Genomic DNA, 17,975 nt, shown 5'->3' with positions numbered 1-17,975 from the left:
GATCATTTTTCTTTATGTACATGTAATTGATAATGAGATACTGCTAAAAGCGGTAGGTTTCTGTACTTTTCCTTTCTTTCGAGGATTAGAAAATTCATTGGTAGTCAAGTGAGTTTAGGTATTATGTAAACAAGTATCTATTATGTATCTGCCGCGCTAGCCGCGCTGCAGTTTTTTCCATGTTAAATAAAACGATGTTTGCTACACTTCTATATCGTCAAAAATATCAATTTCAGTACAAGTAGTTCGATGTTTTATAGGTTTTATTCTTGTAGAAAATCTGATATTTTGTATTTATTATATACCTATATACATTCTGTCAAAAGTACAGCTTGCATTTCATAAGAAAATACGAACAGGCTGAAAAAGAATCCCGTATTGTACCTTCCAAAATCCCGTATTGTACCTTCCGTATTGTATGTTGTCGGACTTCTTTCATTAACGCAGTTATATAAAAAGCGCACACAAAACATCACTCATTTCATTTTAGCATCAACAAACATTAAAGATTTCGTTTGATTTCAAATAAACAAACAAAAAGATGGAGGTATATAATAAAAGAGTAATTACAACAGTAGCTAGATCTGGGATTTTATATTCGGCTCTCGTGGATTTTGCACGGACGGATCACACTCGGCGCATGCGTGCCTCGTGAGATCCGATGTGGCAAAATTCACTCGAATACAGCATCCCAGGTCAAGATACTGTATAGGAATAAGGTCAGTAAATCGATCGAAAATGTGGTTCCGTGGTGTAGCCGAAAGAAGTACATAATAAATAGATCCTAATTTTCCCATTTTTTGGGGAAATTCGTGTAGATCGAGTGCTTTAATCGCACCTTTTCACTACTAGAATACATTCTGCATGGAATGAGACGGTTTTCACGTTCATACACCCTACATGACAAGTTTTGCAGATCGAAACTGGAAGTAGGTGTTTATTGTGCGGACGAGAGCAAATATGCCCCATTTTCAGGGTAGCAGACCACAACTGACTGGCATTTTACTAGGAACTACTCAACCCCCTATTTTCTTTTCATTTTTTCGTTTATTTGTGATAGAACCTTCATGAAAAAATAGGTTTAGAAAAAAGTTATGTTCTCTAAAGGTATGTAAAGACGACCTGAAGTTGTCGTTTTTTATTTGAAACAAGGAAGGATTTGAATTACTGAACTTTAACCTATAAGAGCTGAAATAAGACTTTTCTCGAAACACATCGCAATTAGTCTTAATAGTCATAAATCGGTTGTATAATATATAAAATGGTGTTTCCAGTGCAAAATAATCATAAAATTAAAAAAAAAAAGAAAATAATTTTGACCATATTTTGAGTAGATGCGCCTATTTCTGCAGCGATTTCTGGGATTAAAAAGCCAATATTTTGTCTCCAGAATGTCAGAAAATGCACAAAATGTATCTTTCTGGGTCTTATTTATGACAGAGTGAATGATATTTTAAAATTCCTGTGAAAAATAATGCAAACAAGTGAAACTTTTACCAAAATTAACAATAAAGCGTCCATAGGGCCAAACTTTAGTCTAGTGAATATAGGGGGTGGCTTCTATTAAATGTCTATATTACTCTAAAATCTCGAAATTTCACAATGAAACTTGGCAATATGTTTGGTTTTACACATTTCTTGAAAATAGACATGAAAATGGTGTGAAATTTGATAAGAAACAGTTCTTATAGGAATAAGATCAGTAATTCGGTCTAAAATGTGCTTCCGTGGTGTAGTTGAAAAGTCCATAATAAATAGATCCTAATTTACCATATTTTGCGGAAATTCGTGTAGAACGAGTGCTTTAATCGCACCTTTTCCCTTTTAGAATATATTCTGCATGAAATGAGACGATTTTCACGTTCATACACCCCATATGGCAAGTTTTGCAGATCGAAACCGGAAGTAGGTGTTTATTAAGCGGACGAGAGCCATTTTTAGGGTAGCAGACCATAACTAGCTGGTATTTCACTAGGAACTACTCAACCCCCTATTTTCTTTTCATTTTTTTGTTTATTTGTGATAGAACTTTCATGAAAAATAGGCTTAGGAAAAAGTGATGTTCCCTAAAGGTACGTAAAGACGACCTCTTAAGTGGGGATTTGTCTGTTTGTCACCTTTAACTTGTTTTTTCAAATGATTTTAAAATAGACTAGTTCACATATATGCCACATGTATCAAAACGAAGGTTATACTCTAAAATCATTTGAAATGCTTAAAACATGGGCTAAGATTATGTTGTTGGGGTAACGCGCTTAATAATAGCTTCACGGTCAGGCAGAAGAGGAATAAATGGTGCAACATGTTATGAAATAAAACAAAAACTTAAAGTTAGTTTTACCTTTTTATTCAAAATGATGATGGTCACCTCAAACGCTTTTGGAACATGTTACACAATGCCTATTCACATAAGACTAGATATTACTAATATCGTAGGTCATATTGCCTTGGAAATGTATATTACACTATATCATAAGATAATATATAGAGAGGGCTTCCGTGGCCGAGTGGTTAAGGTCGCTGACTTCAAAACACTTGCCCCTCATCAATGTGGGTACGAGTCTAATTTGGTGGTTCTATTCAGGTGTCCGCCCGTGATGAAATAATGCACGGAGCGGCGCCTGGGGTCTTCCTCCACCATCAAAGCTGGAAAGTCGCCAAATGACCTATAATTGTGTCGGTGCGACGTTAAATCCAACAAAAAGAAAAACAACAAAAACATTTGATAGACTAGTTCACACATATGCCACATGTATCAAATCAAAGGTTCACCATTGTGATTTAAAAACAAGAACTCTCTATTCCGGTCATGCTGTTTCCGGCTGTTTTTCATCACAACATTCCTAACTTTGTTTACGTATCTTTGCATAGTTTTCCATTCTCTTTGTCGTACATAGAGACAAAGTTTTTCAGACAATATTGAAAAGATTCGTTCATTCCAAGTTGTAACAAAACAGTTTCCATCTGAGTAAGACTGGAATTTGAGCGATAGAACATCTTCTCTGCTTGGTATCATTCTAGCAAGGAGATCTTCAATGAATGTATCAGTAAGGCTAGAAAGATAAGCAGATTTCGCATCCTCTTCTCCAGACATTTTTCTATTCATGCGGGATGTGCTCTTCCGTCTGTAAGACTTTGGCCTTTTCTTTGACACCATTTTCTTTTTCATTCCTAAAGCGTGTTTCTTGTTATCATTTCTATTTTGTTTCCGATTCCTTGGTCCCACGACCGTGTTGGAGGTAAATAAAGGACATTCCACCGCTGAAGACACATGCCAGGAATTGAAAGTACATCGGCATGGGTTTTCGTTTTGATTTTCAGTTAGATTTTCCATTTCCGTTTGACAAGGATCTAATGTTGGAGTGTCCTGTTGACTCTCACTAGTCTCAGAATAACTGTTTGAATTACTTGACAGTCCTGTCTTGTCTTCATATTGTGAAAACGTGTCTTCAGAAATCCCTCCATTCCAGATATTAGTTGATACTTCCTGTTCTACAATATTTGAAGACATCGATCCATAGCCGGAACTCGATTGTGATGGTGAAGAAACGTTTCCTGTTGTTGATGTTTCTGTTGTTGGAAATGATGATAATGATGGCAGCAGCGACGGCATGCAACTTTTATTAGTTAGAAATGATACTTTTGTATCAAAAGAAGCATCCTTGCCCTTTTTAGATACAACCTCGCATATATTTCTGCAGCGTTTGTGACGGCACAGTTTGATACATTCTTTCATATTTACTGAACGACACTCTACTGTTTCGCTCGTACAACGTACACCGTTACTATCATCACTATTTCTTCGTACCATACTTCTGTGGCATGTAAGCTTTTTGTGTCGAAATACACCTATTTCATTTTTATTAGCAACTGAAACATGTTCTGAAATGTCTACAGAAAAATTACCGATGTCATTAGTTTGCGCTTGTCTGTCATATACGTCATCAGCACCCTGGATCTGAGGTATTGTAATTTGGTGCATACATAAATGACGCTTATCTCCAATCGTGTCTTCCGAAGAAATGCACTGGCAACAATGTTCATTCCAGTTGGCTCCTTCTGGCGAGTATGGCGGATTTCTATATTATTCAAATGAAAGAAATAAGTACATTGTTTTACTTTGAGCTACAACGTTCAACTGCAAAATCAAAGCAAAAACAATAATTCCTAATTATGTCTAACTCAAAGCGCTGTAAAATACTTTAAACCTTCCTATTTTACCTCCTATTTTGTGGTAAAATAGATGCCTAAAAAGTACGAAACGCTTCTTGTTCAAAACAATTCAATAAAGAATACAAACTCGGATGGATATCGTAGGCAATTAATTGTTGATGCTTTGACTGGAGATAGATAAGTGTTACAGACAATTCTACTTTTTATTTAAAATAATTTCTAAAATATTAGATCTAATTATACAAAAAATACCTCATATATTCTCTAAAGTTGTTTAGTTGGGCATTCCATTCCAGAGTTTCAAATACATCTTCTATATCTTTCGGTTTTGCATTCGGCCAAGCTCCATCTTTCCAGCGCTGCAACAGTGTAAACACTGTATTATCAATTTTCCCCGTTGTGTCACACGCTACAGACTCAATGACCCAGCCTGCATTACGGCAACCTGCGTTTTCTGAAATGTTAAACATAAGTCATTTCTTCATTTTTCTTACATGTACGGTTACTGAAAATAGTCCTTTATATTTAAATTTGAAAACTGTGTCATGGAAAAGATTTCAGAAAACTTGAAAAGCTGCGATATGGCCTCCTTAAATTGAGTCGATGCCTTTTAAAACCTCAAGCACGTTAACGTTCGTTAGGTGGTAAAGTGATATTTAAAAAAGTACTTTACAATGTATATCATTTAGTGGTTCTATTCAAGTTACTGTTTGAGATACAACATTTCGTTTCTAGCACGTTATCAAGGATTATTATCTACAACTTCGAAGTTATTTTTAGTTTTAAGTGTTATCATTTCCAGCGGACCGCCATTACGCTTGACGATGAGGAAATAATTTTGACGTACAAACATTTCATGTACTGCAAAATAGAATATATTTACAGTCCTTTTTGTTAAATAGGGAAATAAATCAGACCGTGTCAATATAAATAATTTTGTTTCGTCCAGTAGGTAGTTTTTCAGAGCCAAGATATTTTTAAAACAAAGGTTAGAGAATTTATTGCTAATAAATTCCTGAAAAAAAAAAAAAAAAAAAAAAACAGTCGTCAAGCTATGACTAGTTTACAAACTCGATAGGCCTTTCGATTATATTGTGAACTTAGACTTGAAATGTAAAAATGTAGTTGTATTCTATTGCGCATACATGTTTGTTGCTGATGAAATTTGTTCACATACTGATGTTTTAACTGATTAAAAATTGCTTTGAACTTCTATAACTATAGGAAAACACGTAGTGGAGCGTAAACGGGTAAGTGTGTCAAAATTACGTAATGCTACTTTATTTCGACATAGATACAAGTCTATTATTTTCCATTACCCGGACTATCTAAATATAATGTACTTTAGACACAAAATGGTACGAATATTTGAAAAAAGACAAATGTTCTGTATGAAATGGACAATGAATGTCTATGATATACAATGCAAAATATATTTTTCAAAACACAAAAAAAATATCTGCAAAAATAAAAGGGAAACAGGAGGGCCATGAAGGCCCTGTATCGCTCACCTGACCTACTGACCTAAAGATCATCAAGATTAACATTCTGACCAAGTTTCATTAAGATATGGTCATAAATGTGGCCTTTAAAGTGTTAACTAGCTATTCCTTTGATCTGATCCCGTGACCTAGTTTTTGACCCCACCTAACCCAGATTTGAACTTGACCTATAAATCATCAAGATTAATATTCTGACCAAGTTTCATTAAGATATAGTCATAAATGTGGCCTCTACAGTGTAAACTAGCTTTTCCTTTGATTTGACCGGGTGACCTAGTTTTTGACCCTACATAACCCAGATTCAAACTGGATCTTAAAATCATCAATATTAACATTCTGACCAAATTTCATGAAGATACATCATAAATGTGGCCTCTACAGTGTTAACAAGCTTTTCCTTTGTTTTGACCTGGTGACCTAGTTTTTGACCCCAGATAATGCAATATCAAACTCATCCAAGATTTTATTAAGGGTAACATTTTGACCAAGTTTCATTAAGATTGAGCTAAAATTATGACCTCTAGAGTGTTAACAAGCTTTTCCTCCGATTTAACCTGGTGACCTAGTTTTTGACCCCAGATAACCCAATATCAAACTCATCCAAGATTTTATTAGAAGTAACATTCTGGCCAAGTTTTATTAAGATTGGGCCAAAATTGTGACCTCTAGAGTGTTAACAAGCTTTTACTTTGATTTGACCCGGTGACCTAGTTTTTAATCCCAGATGACCAAATATCAAACTTGTCAACGATTTTATTGAGGGTAACATTCTGACCAAGTTTCATTAAGATTGGGCCAAAAATGTGACCTCTAGAGTGTTAACAGTCAAATTGTTGACGACGGACGACGGACGGACGGACGCACGGACGACGACGGACGACGGACACAGGGTGATCACAAAAGCTCACCTTTGAGCACTTCGTGCTCAGGTGAGCTAAAAACGGAAACTGTTAAAGGCTCGGTTTGGTTGAGCCTGTGGAAATTCATGCTACCGTCCGTGCCTTCAATGTTATTGTTTAATAGAACGCATAATATGTGCACTAAACGTATATAGACGCCATGTATATAGCATGGTAACAAAAACAAAGTCCCATAACTAATATTTATCTAAATGAACGTAAGATGCACCATAAACAACTAGGGTTAGTACTGATCATTAGTTTGAAGTTTCATTAAATTGTGTGCTTATGCGCGCACAAAATAGCATATGCAGACTGTATATAGTATGTTAACAAAGAACAAATTGCACATAACTCTGCATTTGTTTTTCTGGAAGAACCTAAAATGCCTTATGCACAACTACTGTTGTTACTGATCACTATAAAGTTTCATTATATTGTGTCAAGGGAGTGAGAAGAGATGGTGCACACAAGATTGTGTCTATGTATATAGTATAGAAACAAAAAACAAAGTCCCGTAACTCTGTGAAAATTTTCAGAAGGAACCTAACATGCCCCATGCACAACTACTGTTGCTACTGATCACTTGTGTGATGTTTTATTAAATTGTGTTAAGGCGATGAGGAGAGATGATGCGCAAAATATTTGTCTACGGTCAGACGGACAGACAGACAGACGGACAACCTGAAACCATTATATCCCCTTACAACTTCATAAAAAAGGTACTAACCTAATAAAATACTAAAAAACCTGCGGTATTCCGAAGGAAATATTTGTTTCATAAGAAACGAAAATATTTTGCTCCAGTGGAGTCGCATCAAGTCCAAATGCGAATCTGAAAATAGAGCAGAAATTAATATTGCAACTACGTGCCTATGCTTCAGAAGATTAGTAGCTGTTATTTATGAAATGAAAAAAAAAAAAAAAATAAACTGGTTAAAACGAAAGGCAAAAACGAGATGAAATTAACATTATGGTTATATTTATTACAAGAAAAAAATTAACGATATACGACGATCAAATCAAAATGTATATATGAAGGTTTTAGTAACAACGAGCTGGTTCAAATAGGAGCTGCTAAAAGAGTTGATGTTACTAGTAGCATGTGAAAGAAAAAGGTAAATTTCTTAAAAATCTCATCAAGGCTGAATATTTACTGAAGGCTGCCAAAATATATGAAAGGATAAAAGCAAAATAGAGAAAAGTGGAAACTTCACAGGTCGCTCAACACGAAAATGTTGCAGGCTCGGTTTGATTGAGCCTGTTCATGGACGGTAGTGGAAATGCATGCTACCGTCCACGCCCTATAGCCCCGGGTTGAGCAGAACTCAACATTTACACATGCTAAAAGTACAAAAAGCAATTTAGAGACATCCGCAGATGTATTCAAACGGCGGTGAACACGGAACCTTCAATGATACACGTGTTGAGGCGTGTAATTCCATGAAGAGCGGCGTTTGGTCCCCAGATAAAGTAAAGGGTTTGACCCAAACGAGAAAACAATGGGCGGAACTAAACAAACTGGAATTAGGTAGAAAGCCAAAAGTGAAATCAAACTTTTTGCATAAATATTCACTGAACTACTAGCAGGTGTTTTGATTATTTTAGTGACGTCCCACAAAATGCCATTTCAAGTTCAGAAAAATAACATGAAAGATGTAAACGGTAATGTCGAAATTTGAAATATATTTCCAACACAGAGCAAGTTATAATTTAAATTAATGGTACAATCGACGATGAAGCATTTAAGAATTATTTTGTATCTTGCCGATCAAATCTGTTACCAATATCAGAAACTAGAAAGAGTGGAAACTCCACTGGTCGCCCAATACAGGAAAAGTGAAAATACTGAAGGCTCAGTTTGATTCAGCCTGTTCATGTATGGTAGAGGAATTGCATGCAACCAAGCCGAAATTTTCAATCGAAAAAACTAAACAGTTCAACTAATTCAGTATAAATATCATGCCACGATCCGAAAAATTGAATATACGGGGATGCCTTTTTAAGGCCGCCACATGGCACATACAACGCTGTCGAAGGGTAGCAACGCTCGACTATTCAACAGCCTTGTCAATTGAATGAATATAAAAGTCGAGATTTTTTTTTTAAATTGCAAAACAGGGTTATGGAACATGTTCATCGCATATAATCTCATGAAAGTTATAGAACACGTTTACTGTATGTCAGATCGTGACAGTGAACAATCGTGTAAAGTTTCAATCCATTCCCATTAGTTTGTACAGAGAGACCAGCTTACATAAAAAACCTCAACAAAAAGGGGCATACTTTTGTAATTATGCAAAGAAGAATTATAGAGCCTGTGCACTGCATGCCAGATCATGACAGTGAAGTTTCAATCTATTCCCACAAGTGTGTCCTGGGATACCAGCCTATATACATAATTTCACCATATCGGGACGCCGATTCGGACGCCGACTCGGACTCCGACTAGCTCTTCCTATTCCACGAATAGTCAAGTAAAAATGTGGAAACTCCAATGGTCGCCCAACACAAGAAAAATAAAAATGTTGTAGGATCGGTTTGATTGAGCCTGTTCATGGTCGGTAAGGGAAATGCTTATAATCGTCTACGCAATCTCAACCCGAGTTGAGCAGAAGTTCTGAACTTAACTAATAGTGCATTTCTATGACTAGATTCCCATGGCTAACATTCCGAGCCCCCAAGCTGTCAAAAGGACTAACATTTATGACAGTCACTATGACCTTTGACCCAAAAGGGTGCTCTTGACCTTTGAAGAACCTAAGGTTTGCACATGACACTCTGCCTCGTTGAGTTAAAGATTCATGTCAAATATAAACAAGATTCCTCAAAGCATGTCACAGTTATGGGCCGGACAAGATCTGACATGACTTTCGACCTCCAACTGTGAGTTTGCCGTTTCAGATAACCTGAGATTTGCGCATGTCACTCCGTCTTACTGAGCATAACGTCCATGCCAAATATAAACAATATTGCTTCATGCATGTCAGAGTTATAGTCTGTACAAACACGCACGCACGCACATACATATAACTGCCATTGGACGACTATGAGCAGGTCAAGAGTTAAAATAATGTGTTTGACTCAAAGGAGAAAACAGTTGGCAGAAATGAACAAAATGGAATTAGGAGAGGGCATCTGAGGTTACGGAACCTGCATATCACAGATACTGCCAAAATACAATAAAAAATCTAGAATATCACAATCTACACCCGTCATAGCAAATGTCTTTACACTAGCACCTGTATTTACAAATGGAATTTTAATTCTGTGATTGTGTAATAATTTTTTTCTAAATTCTAATTATTTCTTTTCAAAGTCCACATAAAAACTCCTAAGGAGATACCTTAAAATACACCTAAAATTTGAAAGTACCATGTATGTTGCACCACAGAAAAGTGGTTTTGGTTTTCCCTACGTAATTATAAAAAAAGTTAGAATATAAGTTACCTGTTTCTAGTAACAAGAAAGGAAATCAATCTTAAAAAGAAGTTTCCAAGTCCACACAAAAATCCTTACTAGGTAGAGATAGGTTAAATACATCTCAGAATTGGATGTAACATGCATGTTGTACTACAGAAAAGTGGTCTTGATTTACCGCTACGACCAGTAATAAAAAAGTTACAATATAAGCTATTTTAGTAACAAAAAAGGGAAGTAAGAAAGTAGAAAGCTGGTTCTTGTACATGACTCTCCATCTCATGATGGTTAACAATTGTGCCAAATTACATCAAAATCCCCCCATGCATGAAGAAGAAATTCTCCAGACAAAGTCATTCTTGTATCTGACCGTTGGCCTCTAAGTGCGACCTTTACCTTAGACCTAGGGGCATAGTTCACGCGAAAGACTCTCCGTTTCATGATGGTGAGTCATTCTTGAATTTGACCTTTGACCTCTGAGTGTGTCCGTGACTTTAAACCTAGGGACCTGGTTTTTGCGCATGAGAAATCCCTCCATGCATGAAGAAGATATTTGTGGACATCGACGGAGCGTTCATTTAATACTTCCCGTTTATCAAACGGGCGTATAAAAAGCAGGCCCCATATCTAATGGGTGATAAATCTATACTCAAAACTATGAAAGAAGTCCATATTCGCCAATGCATATCGACTCCTCTTTCGTAGGCAGTGTTACTAAAAACACAAACTTTCTATTTTAGATGTGTGTAGTTAACTGCATCAAAGTATAAGGACTGAAAACATTATTGAAATATCATTTTCTGAAAAAGAGTTATTTGAGCTAATAAAAATGATCCCGGGTAAAATATTTGGAAAAATGGAGACAACTCCGCAAAGACCTTATGGTAGGCTTTGGTGGCTATTGACCTAGAACCTCATGCAAACTATGCACTTTTTACCTCTCTAGGTGGACGGATAGCTCAGTGGTTTGCACACTTGCCTTCCAATCCTGAGTTCTGGGGTTCGATCCCCGGCAGCTACTCGGGAATTTTCAGAAACGCTTTTCAGTGTTTCCCACCCAACTACAGGTGTACTGGTCAGGAACACAGGCAATCATTGCGTGTATCAGTGCTATACACTGGGCACGTTAAAGAACCAGGCTGTCTATTCGCAACGAGCTAGGCTAAGTTAGCCGGACACGCCTGTATCTGATCTCTCTGTCGTGGGGACTTTGTCTCACTCTGTCCCTCTGGTCAGATCGCTCTGTGTCTGTACTAGTAGACGATGAATTATGCGCCCTGTGTGGCTGCATTTGAACTATGTAAAGCGCCTTTGAACGTGAAATTGATCATGAAAAGAGCGCTATATAAATCTGGTATAATAATAATAATAATAAGTAGGGAAAAAGCATGCATAATTGCCAAATGGATTAGCAATCTAAATAGAAAACTATGTAGAAAGTGAAATATGTTGAAAAGGCCACTGCTTGAAAGAGAACAATCTAATCTACCCATATATATGCGTCAAAGTATAGGAAACTATTTAGAAATATGAGAAAACCGAAGAAACAAATTTTAGGACTGTTAGATGCATGACTGTTATCATGCATAGCATTCAACATAGATACGTTACTTTTCCTTTGCGCTGATAAAACATTGACAGGATTAGGATTACCAAACGGTGTTCACTCAACAATTTCACTATATAAACTGATTGTTTCCTTTGTGTAAAGAAGTGGTAATAAGGTACAGTTACCTGCCCTTCGTTACCCAGTTACCTGCCCTTCGTTACCCAACTAAAGGAAGTGTATCCGAGAGAAAAGTGGTCCTTCATTTCATGATGGATTTGAGTGTAAATAGATATCTTGAGCTTCTGAAAGCAGCCAGATTTTATAGATCTGATGTAAATAAAGAGAAAGGGGTAAAAAACTGCTGGGAAATCATGGTTTCTTTTGCAAATGACTGCGGATTTGTACAAAAAGTAGGCTGGACCGCTTCACTTTGTAAAAATGCAATACACTATTCATTCTGACAGATGTGAGGAGAAAAGCAGCAGGTCAACAGGTCACTTCAAAGTGATTTTTGTGTTTCTCTCGGATAGATTTCTAAAGAGAAGGTATTTGCATTTGTCTTCAGAACATTGTGTCAAAGCCTTGCATTGATATATTTGTATGTAACCCTTTGTGAAATTAATTGTACTTTTGGGCCTGATATAATGGAAAATGTCAGAAAGTAAATTGTCAATATTTTTGTCATTTTTCAATCTACATGACTGAAATTTTGACAGCGAATAGCTGGTAGGCATAGAAATCTGGTAAATATTTAGATTAATCATTACATTTGCTGATATTGCTTCTGTTTGGGTAAAAAGTATACATGCACTTGAAAAATGTGAAAAATCCTTCTCTCAGTTTACATATTTCTGGATTTTTTTTTCTAATTTTGCAGGTTTTCATGCATGAAATGCATTTTTATAAGTTTTTTTGTTTGAAACCGGTATGCGTAAAACAGAATAGGGTATTACAAATGCCGTGATGTGATATTTTCTCGATTTTTTAGAAAATCTGAGTTACGGCCGAGGAAATCTGACCTAAAGTCTGATATGCATTTTTTCTATTCTTGTTTACATTAAATTGCTCTTTTGGTTACTTAAATTTACACAGTACACACATTCTGAATAGAGAAATATGTGTGATAGGTGCATGAAAAATCAGTTTAAGGACTTGAAAATTGAACAGATTAGGTGTGAAAATGGCATATTTTAATTGATTTTGAAGGAAAACAGGCAGATTTTCACACACTAGACTTACATATTGGTTTCCTTAATGCTTAATTAAGCATAAATCATCATATCTGATTGTATATTTACTCAGTCTGACTAAAGTACATCTCCTATTACGCTACGCATAGGATCTGAGAACGACCTATTCATAGCCTCGTTCTGACGACCCTTTCGCTAGCCAATCAGAGCTTAACTTACAACATTTTGCAAATCTACTTGTAGCCTTGACTTTTGATATTTACAATTCTTATGTCGTAATGTGTCAGATAGCCGGTTAGCTCAGTCGGTAGACCACTTGCTTTGTAAGCGAGGGATCCCGGGTTCGAGCCCTGGAATGAATGCACATTTTTCATACTCTGTCATGCGAACAAGTCGTCTGATTGGTTAAAATAAAAATAGCAATACTGGAAATCCAAAATAAACAGAAGACGTGTGTGAATGGGTCGTTCTCAGATCTTCGTTTAGAAGATCAAGTACTTAAGTCAGATTGATATTTACTTATTTTGTTGGATATCTTACACTTTTAGTACCTAAAAACTTGAAATGAGAGCGCTCGGACAATGTGAAGTTTGTCGCATAGGCGGGGATTGACCGCCTTTGTACAAATATGTCTGCAGCTTCTCAGATTTGACCGAATACAATTGTTCGGTGTTGTGAATGGGTAAATAATTCCTTTTTAGATGTTTTTAATCAAAATCAGGTACTTTCTGAGATTTTGTAAAATTTAATAGACTTCGTTAAATTGCACCGACAAGCGAAAAAAAAAGCCAGAAAATACAATTGTAGTGGAATAACATTATTTCAGCCAGTTTTGCCATAATGACTACTTTCTGCAGCATGTGTGGTAGTGAGATTACATTAATAAATTGGACAGGAATTTGTACATAATAGTTGATGCAGTAAGCTGTATTTCCAGTGTGAATACTCGGTTCAGATTGTAGCTAATTTTACCTGAAAACAGTAAACATTGCTTCAGATCTAGCAGTCAGTAAAGCAAGGAAACTGGACAGACTGCTTTGTGATTGATAGTTTTGTTATTCAGACTGTTTGTTTTGACACATTTTACATAAACAAGATTTGAATTTGAGGTTTTATATTACATTATGACAGTTTCAGTATGGGGAAAGGAGATTGTGATATAAATATCCATAGAAAAGTTGCTTTGAGGGGCACTTTTTAGCATTTCACACTTTCTTTGCAGTCAGATTGTTTTGAAATATAGTTTGCATATACATACAGTCATGTAAAGTGATTAAGTATTCAATCTAAGAAATTATTATTATTATTAGCTTGACTCATATTTTAGATGTTGTTCGGCCGCAGGCCTTCCAATAACACAGAGGATCCTGGTTCGATCACACGAAGGGTCACTTCCATTGATATGAGTCACCGGAAAAATTAGGAGCACCAGTTGTAGTTTCTCAGGTTGATAATTTTTAAGGTTTTTGCAGAAATTTAGCCAGTTTGGAACATTCAGCAGGCAGTGATGTACATTAAAATCATTCTTTACAGAGATAGGGGCTATTTTTGCCAGAAAGCTCAGCTGTGATACACAATTTAAGATTTTGTGCAGTGTAATTAACCGTGATGGTGTGCATGTTTCATGTGCAGAGTGCACTGAATGCCTATAAACTGTAAGATTTGAGTGAAATATTCATTCCAGAAAGACTCTTATTGGACATTTCAGAGCTGTTTGGCTCATTTTACCTAGGGTGGCCATAAATGAATAATCACTGAAAGGTATATGACACATATATGTACAAAAGCTATTCATTCTCATATTTGCCACATACTGGGCTGCTTAAAAAGGACAAATTTGACAGCTACAGGAGTTTTCTTAGTTTACATTTTACTTTTTCATATGAGTAGACTACGCGTTTTTGTAATATGAATAGTTTTCCTAAAACACGAACAGTGATATTGTAATCAAACTTGAAGTGGCTCTTAATTTGGATAGATATATAATAAGGAAACATACTGTTTTTTATTTTGGATGAAAATCTCATCAAACCAAAAAGGTATAGAATTTTGCGTTTTTTTTTTATCTGAAAAGTACGCGATTTTTTTTTTTTTGGCTCAGATTTGACCGATACCATGTGTAACATTGGAAGCTGTCAAATTTTAGTGCATAGTTCAACAAAGGTGCAACTTTCAGATTTAATTTGCTATACATCTGAGATTGTACTGGCAAAATATTTTTTAGTTTAAATAGAAAAATAGGTCTAAATATAAGATACAGTTACCTGCCTAACTAAAGGAAGTGTATCCGAGAGAAAAGTGGTCCCTCATTTCATGATGGATTTGAGTGTAAATAGATATCCTGAGCTTCTGAAAGCAGCCAAATTTTATAGATCTGATGTAAATGAAGAGAAAGGGGTAAAAAATTGCTGGAAAATCATGGTTTCTCTTGCAAATGACTGTCTGCGGATTTGTACAAAAAGTAGGCTGGACAGCATTCTGACAGATGTGAGGAGAAAAGTAGCAGGTCAACCGGTCACTTCAAAGTGATTTTTGTGTTTCTCTCGGATAGATTTCTAAAGAGAAGGTTTTTGCATTTGTCTTCAGAACATTGTGTCAAAGCCTTGCATTGATATATTTGTATATAACCCTATGGGAAATTAATTGTACTTTTGGGCCTGATATGAAGGCTTAGGGTAAGTCTCTCGGTAAGCGTATGTTTTCAGTACAATAATTAACCGTCTTAGATACAACATAAGTTCTCTAGTGAAATTATACTTAATCCAATTTCTACACAGTTAAGGACAAAAACCTAATCCAAACAGTTAAAACAGTTAAAAAGCAGCCTTCTTTACAAATTAATACAGGAACACGGAAGGACAGCGCTAAAATAGGTCAGTGCTAAACAAACAACAACACGGTGTTTAAACTGGTTATCGGTGCCAAAAAAAAAAAAAACAAAGACAAATATCAAACAGGGAATGCCACGTACCAAAATTGCAGCCTCCCCAAAACGAAACCTACAGCACGCAGACGTGCACACCACAAACACACACACACATACACGCGCACATACACAAAGCCAAAACACGAGGACAAAACGAACAAACAAAGGAACACAGTGGGGCACCGCCTTGGAACGGCCAGTGGCAAAAACACCACTGGGGAGCTTAAACCGGTTTATGGTGCGCACCCAACCTCACTCTTACCTCCACCATGTTCCAAAGACACGGGACAGTGTAAATAAAGGTAATCTCTCCAGGTGAATCTATAACACACGTAATGGAAACAAAAAGGCATGGCATGTAAAACACAAAAATGCTCGTGTATAAATATATAAAAAGCAAACCAAAAACGTATGTACTCAATGTCTTTTCAGAAGACAGAGCAACAAGAGAAACACCCTTAAGGGCCCGACGAAACAGGCCAGAAGACAGATATCAAAACAGTTCAGTCCTGGTAGGATTTAAAAACTGCTTATCATAGAGTCCCCCCCACCCCTCTTCCGTCAGACACAATCAAAGAGGGAAGCGTAGTGTCCAACTGTAAACGGGTTGAACACTAAACACGCGGCATGTCTCAAAACAGTTGGGTCGTAACCTCTTTTAATAAAACGTTTTATAATTTTACCAAATACATTTGGAAAATTACCATGACCCAAGATCTTACGAAGTTTGTAAACCACAAAACCTCACTCTTAATGTTATCAGGTTCCAAACCGTATGCTTTTAAAACGGAATTCATTATTAAGCATTATCTTTAAAATAGCTTTGTGAAAAATGAGGTTTGTTTTGCACCATTTACCGATTTAAGCTTATATTTTTGTGATTTTACATATCCGTGCGTACACTGCTGTAGAGTTATGATTCGAGACGGCTGCCTAATCTTTTTTTGTTTGCCTATTTATATCATAATATTTCATCAGTAGGAGGGAGACACGACATATTTGTCTATATGATAACATATATATACGCCCTTGGTCAAGGGTAATTAGACAGTAAGTGAAATTGTTAATAGGAAACGAGGATGTTTGGAGGATTCATTTCTTTTTGTTCATGAGAATATCACAGTTTTTAAACAAGTACATTACCTTGAAGAAATGCATTTGGTACTCACTGTTTGCTGTACTGACTTGCACAGGAAGTGGATCATCTGTGTGATCGGGGCTGTCTTCTTGGCCGGGCATCTTGTTTGGAGATTGCAGAACTATTACATTCATCTTTTCGACATTATAACTCTTTGTTTCGTTCAGTTTGACTGTGGTAACTTTAACTGACTCGAGATTTACTGCACTTGTTTCAACAACATCCTTTTCACAGTCTATGGCAATCTTCTGCTTGAGCACTACAGATTCTTCAGCTGAAATAATTCGTGCAAAGCCAGTGCATTTTTTAAAATCAAATTACACAGGTGTTTTTTTTTTTGTGATTTTTTTGGATTTGAGTTACATCCATACAATTTCAGCCGTATGGCGGGTTACACGCATTTAAAGGAGGAGAAAAAAGCAACGTTCCCTTCGTATATTAATTCAGGCTTTGACGGTTACCTGGTGAGAACAAACAGAAATGAATTCTATAAAATTTGTACCCCGAGTAGAGTATTGAGGGGCAAGTGCTTCGAAGTCTGCGACCTTAACCTGACAACAGATGTCCTAAGACGATTGAAACAGCCAACTATTTCCCTTGTGTGTAATCTTTTACAATTAATTTGGTGGTTTTACAATTCACTAATATGGTTTCTTTTATAATATTAGTTAAAGCCTTATAACATCATATTTATGCATTATTGCTTGTCCATTGTGACAGTAAACGATACAACCCATACGTCTGAGCGATTTCACAGACACTTGTGGTCAGGACCCCAGCCCCACCCACCCCACTGTCCTCCGCCCCTGCCAAAGGTTAGCGAATATTTTGTAGCATTTCAACACGTATTGCACATAGCTGACGATCATAAAACGCATTTTTTTTTTACAATTTCAGCGTGTTTTAAAACATCATTTTTCACCATCAATGCTCCTAAAATAAGAAGACTTGAAACTGTGTAATGGTGACTAGGAAAACAAAACACCTACCTATGAATGTCTGGTATCAGTCGACGTGTCTGTTACTATTCTATCAAATGACACCAGTCTGACAACTGACATTCGCATTCCGACGTGAAATCAATAACTATTATAAATCGATCAAATTAAATTTCATGGAACACTTCCCTGCGAAATGATCCCTGCTTTGTACTGCGCATATCGAAATCGGGTACCAAA

At 36.4% G+C, this 17,975-nt stretch overlaps 1 protein-coding gene across 1 annotated transcript in view; it reads right to left on the bottom strand.

The window, feature by feature from the left end:
* Positions 1 to 2,331: 2,331 nt before the first annotated feature.
* Positions 2,332 to 17,975, bottom strand: part of LOC123523992 (uncharacterized) — a 63,833-nt gene continuing 48,189 nt past the window's right edge. The window contains exons 8-11 of the mRNA XM_053539347.1: positions 16,829 to 17,071; positions 7,305 to 7,409; positions 4,426 to 4,627; positions 2,332 to 4,079 (exon numbers count right to left, since the gene is read on the bottom strand). Coding sequence (XP_053395322.1) covers positions 2,756 to 4,079; positions 4,426 to 4,627; positions 7,305 to 7,409; positions 16,829 to 17,071 — 1,874 coding nt within the window. The 3' untranslated portion in view covers positions 2,332 to 2,755. The remainder of the gene's footprint in view (positions 4,080 to 4,425; positions 4,628 to 7,304; positions 7,410 to 16,828; positions 17,072 to 17,975) is intronic.

This window comes from Mercenaria mercenaria, chromosome 3, assembly GCF_021730395.1.
Source record: "Mercenaria mercenaria strain notata chromosome 3, MADL_Memer_1, whole genome shotgun sequence".
NCBI lineage: Eukaryota > Metazoa > Mollusca > Bivalvia > Venerida > Veneridae > Mercenaria > Mercenaria mercenaria.
Note: the sequence above shows the minus strand (reverse complement) of the source record. Positions and strands in the feature narration are given on the sequence as shown.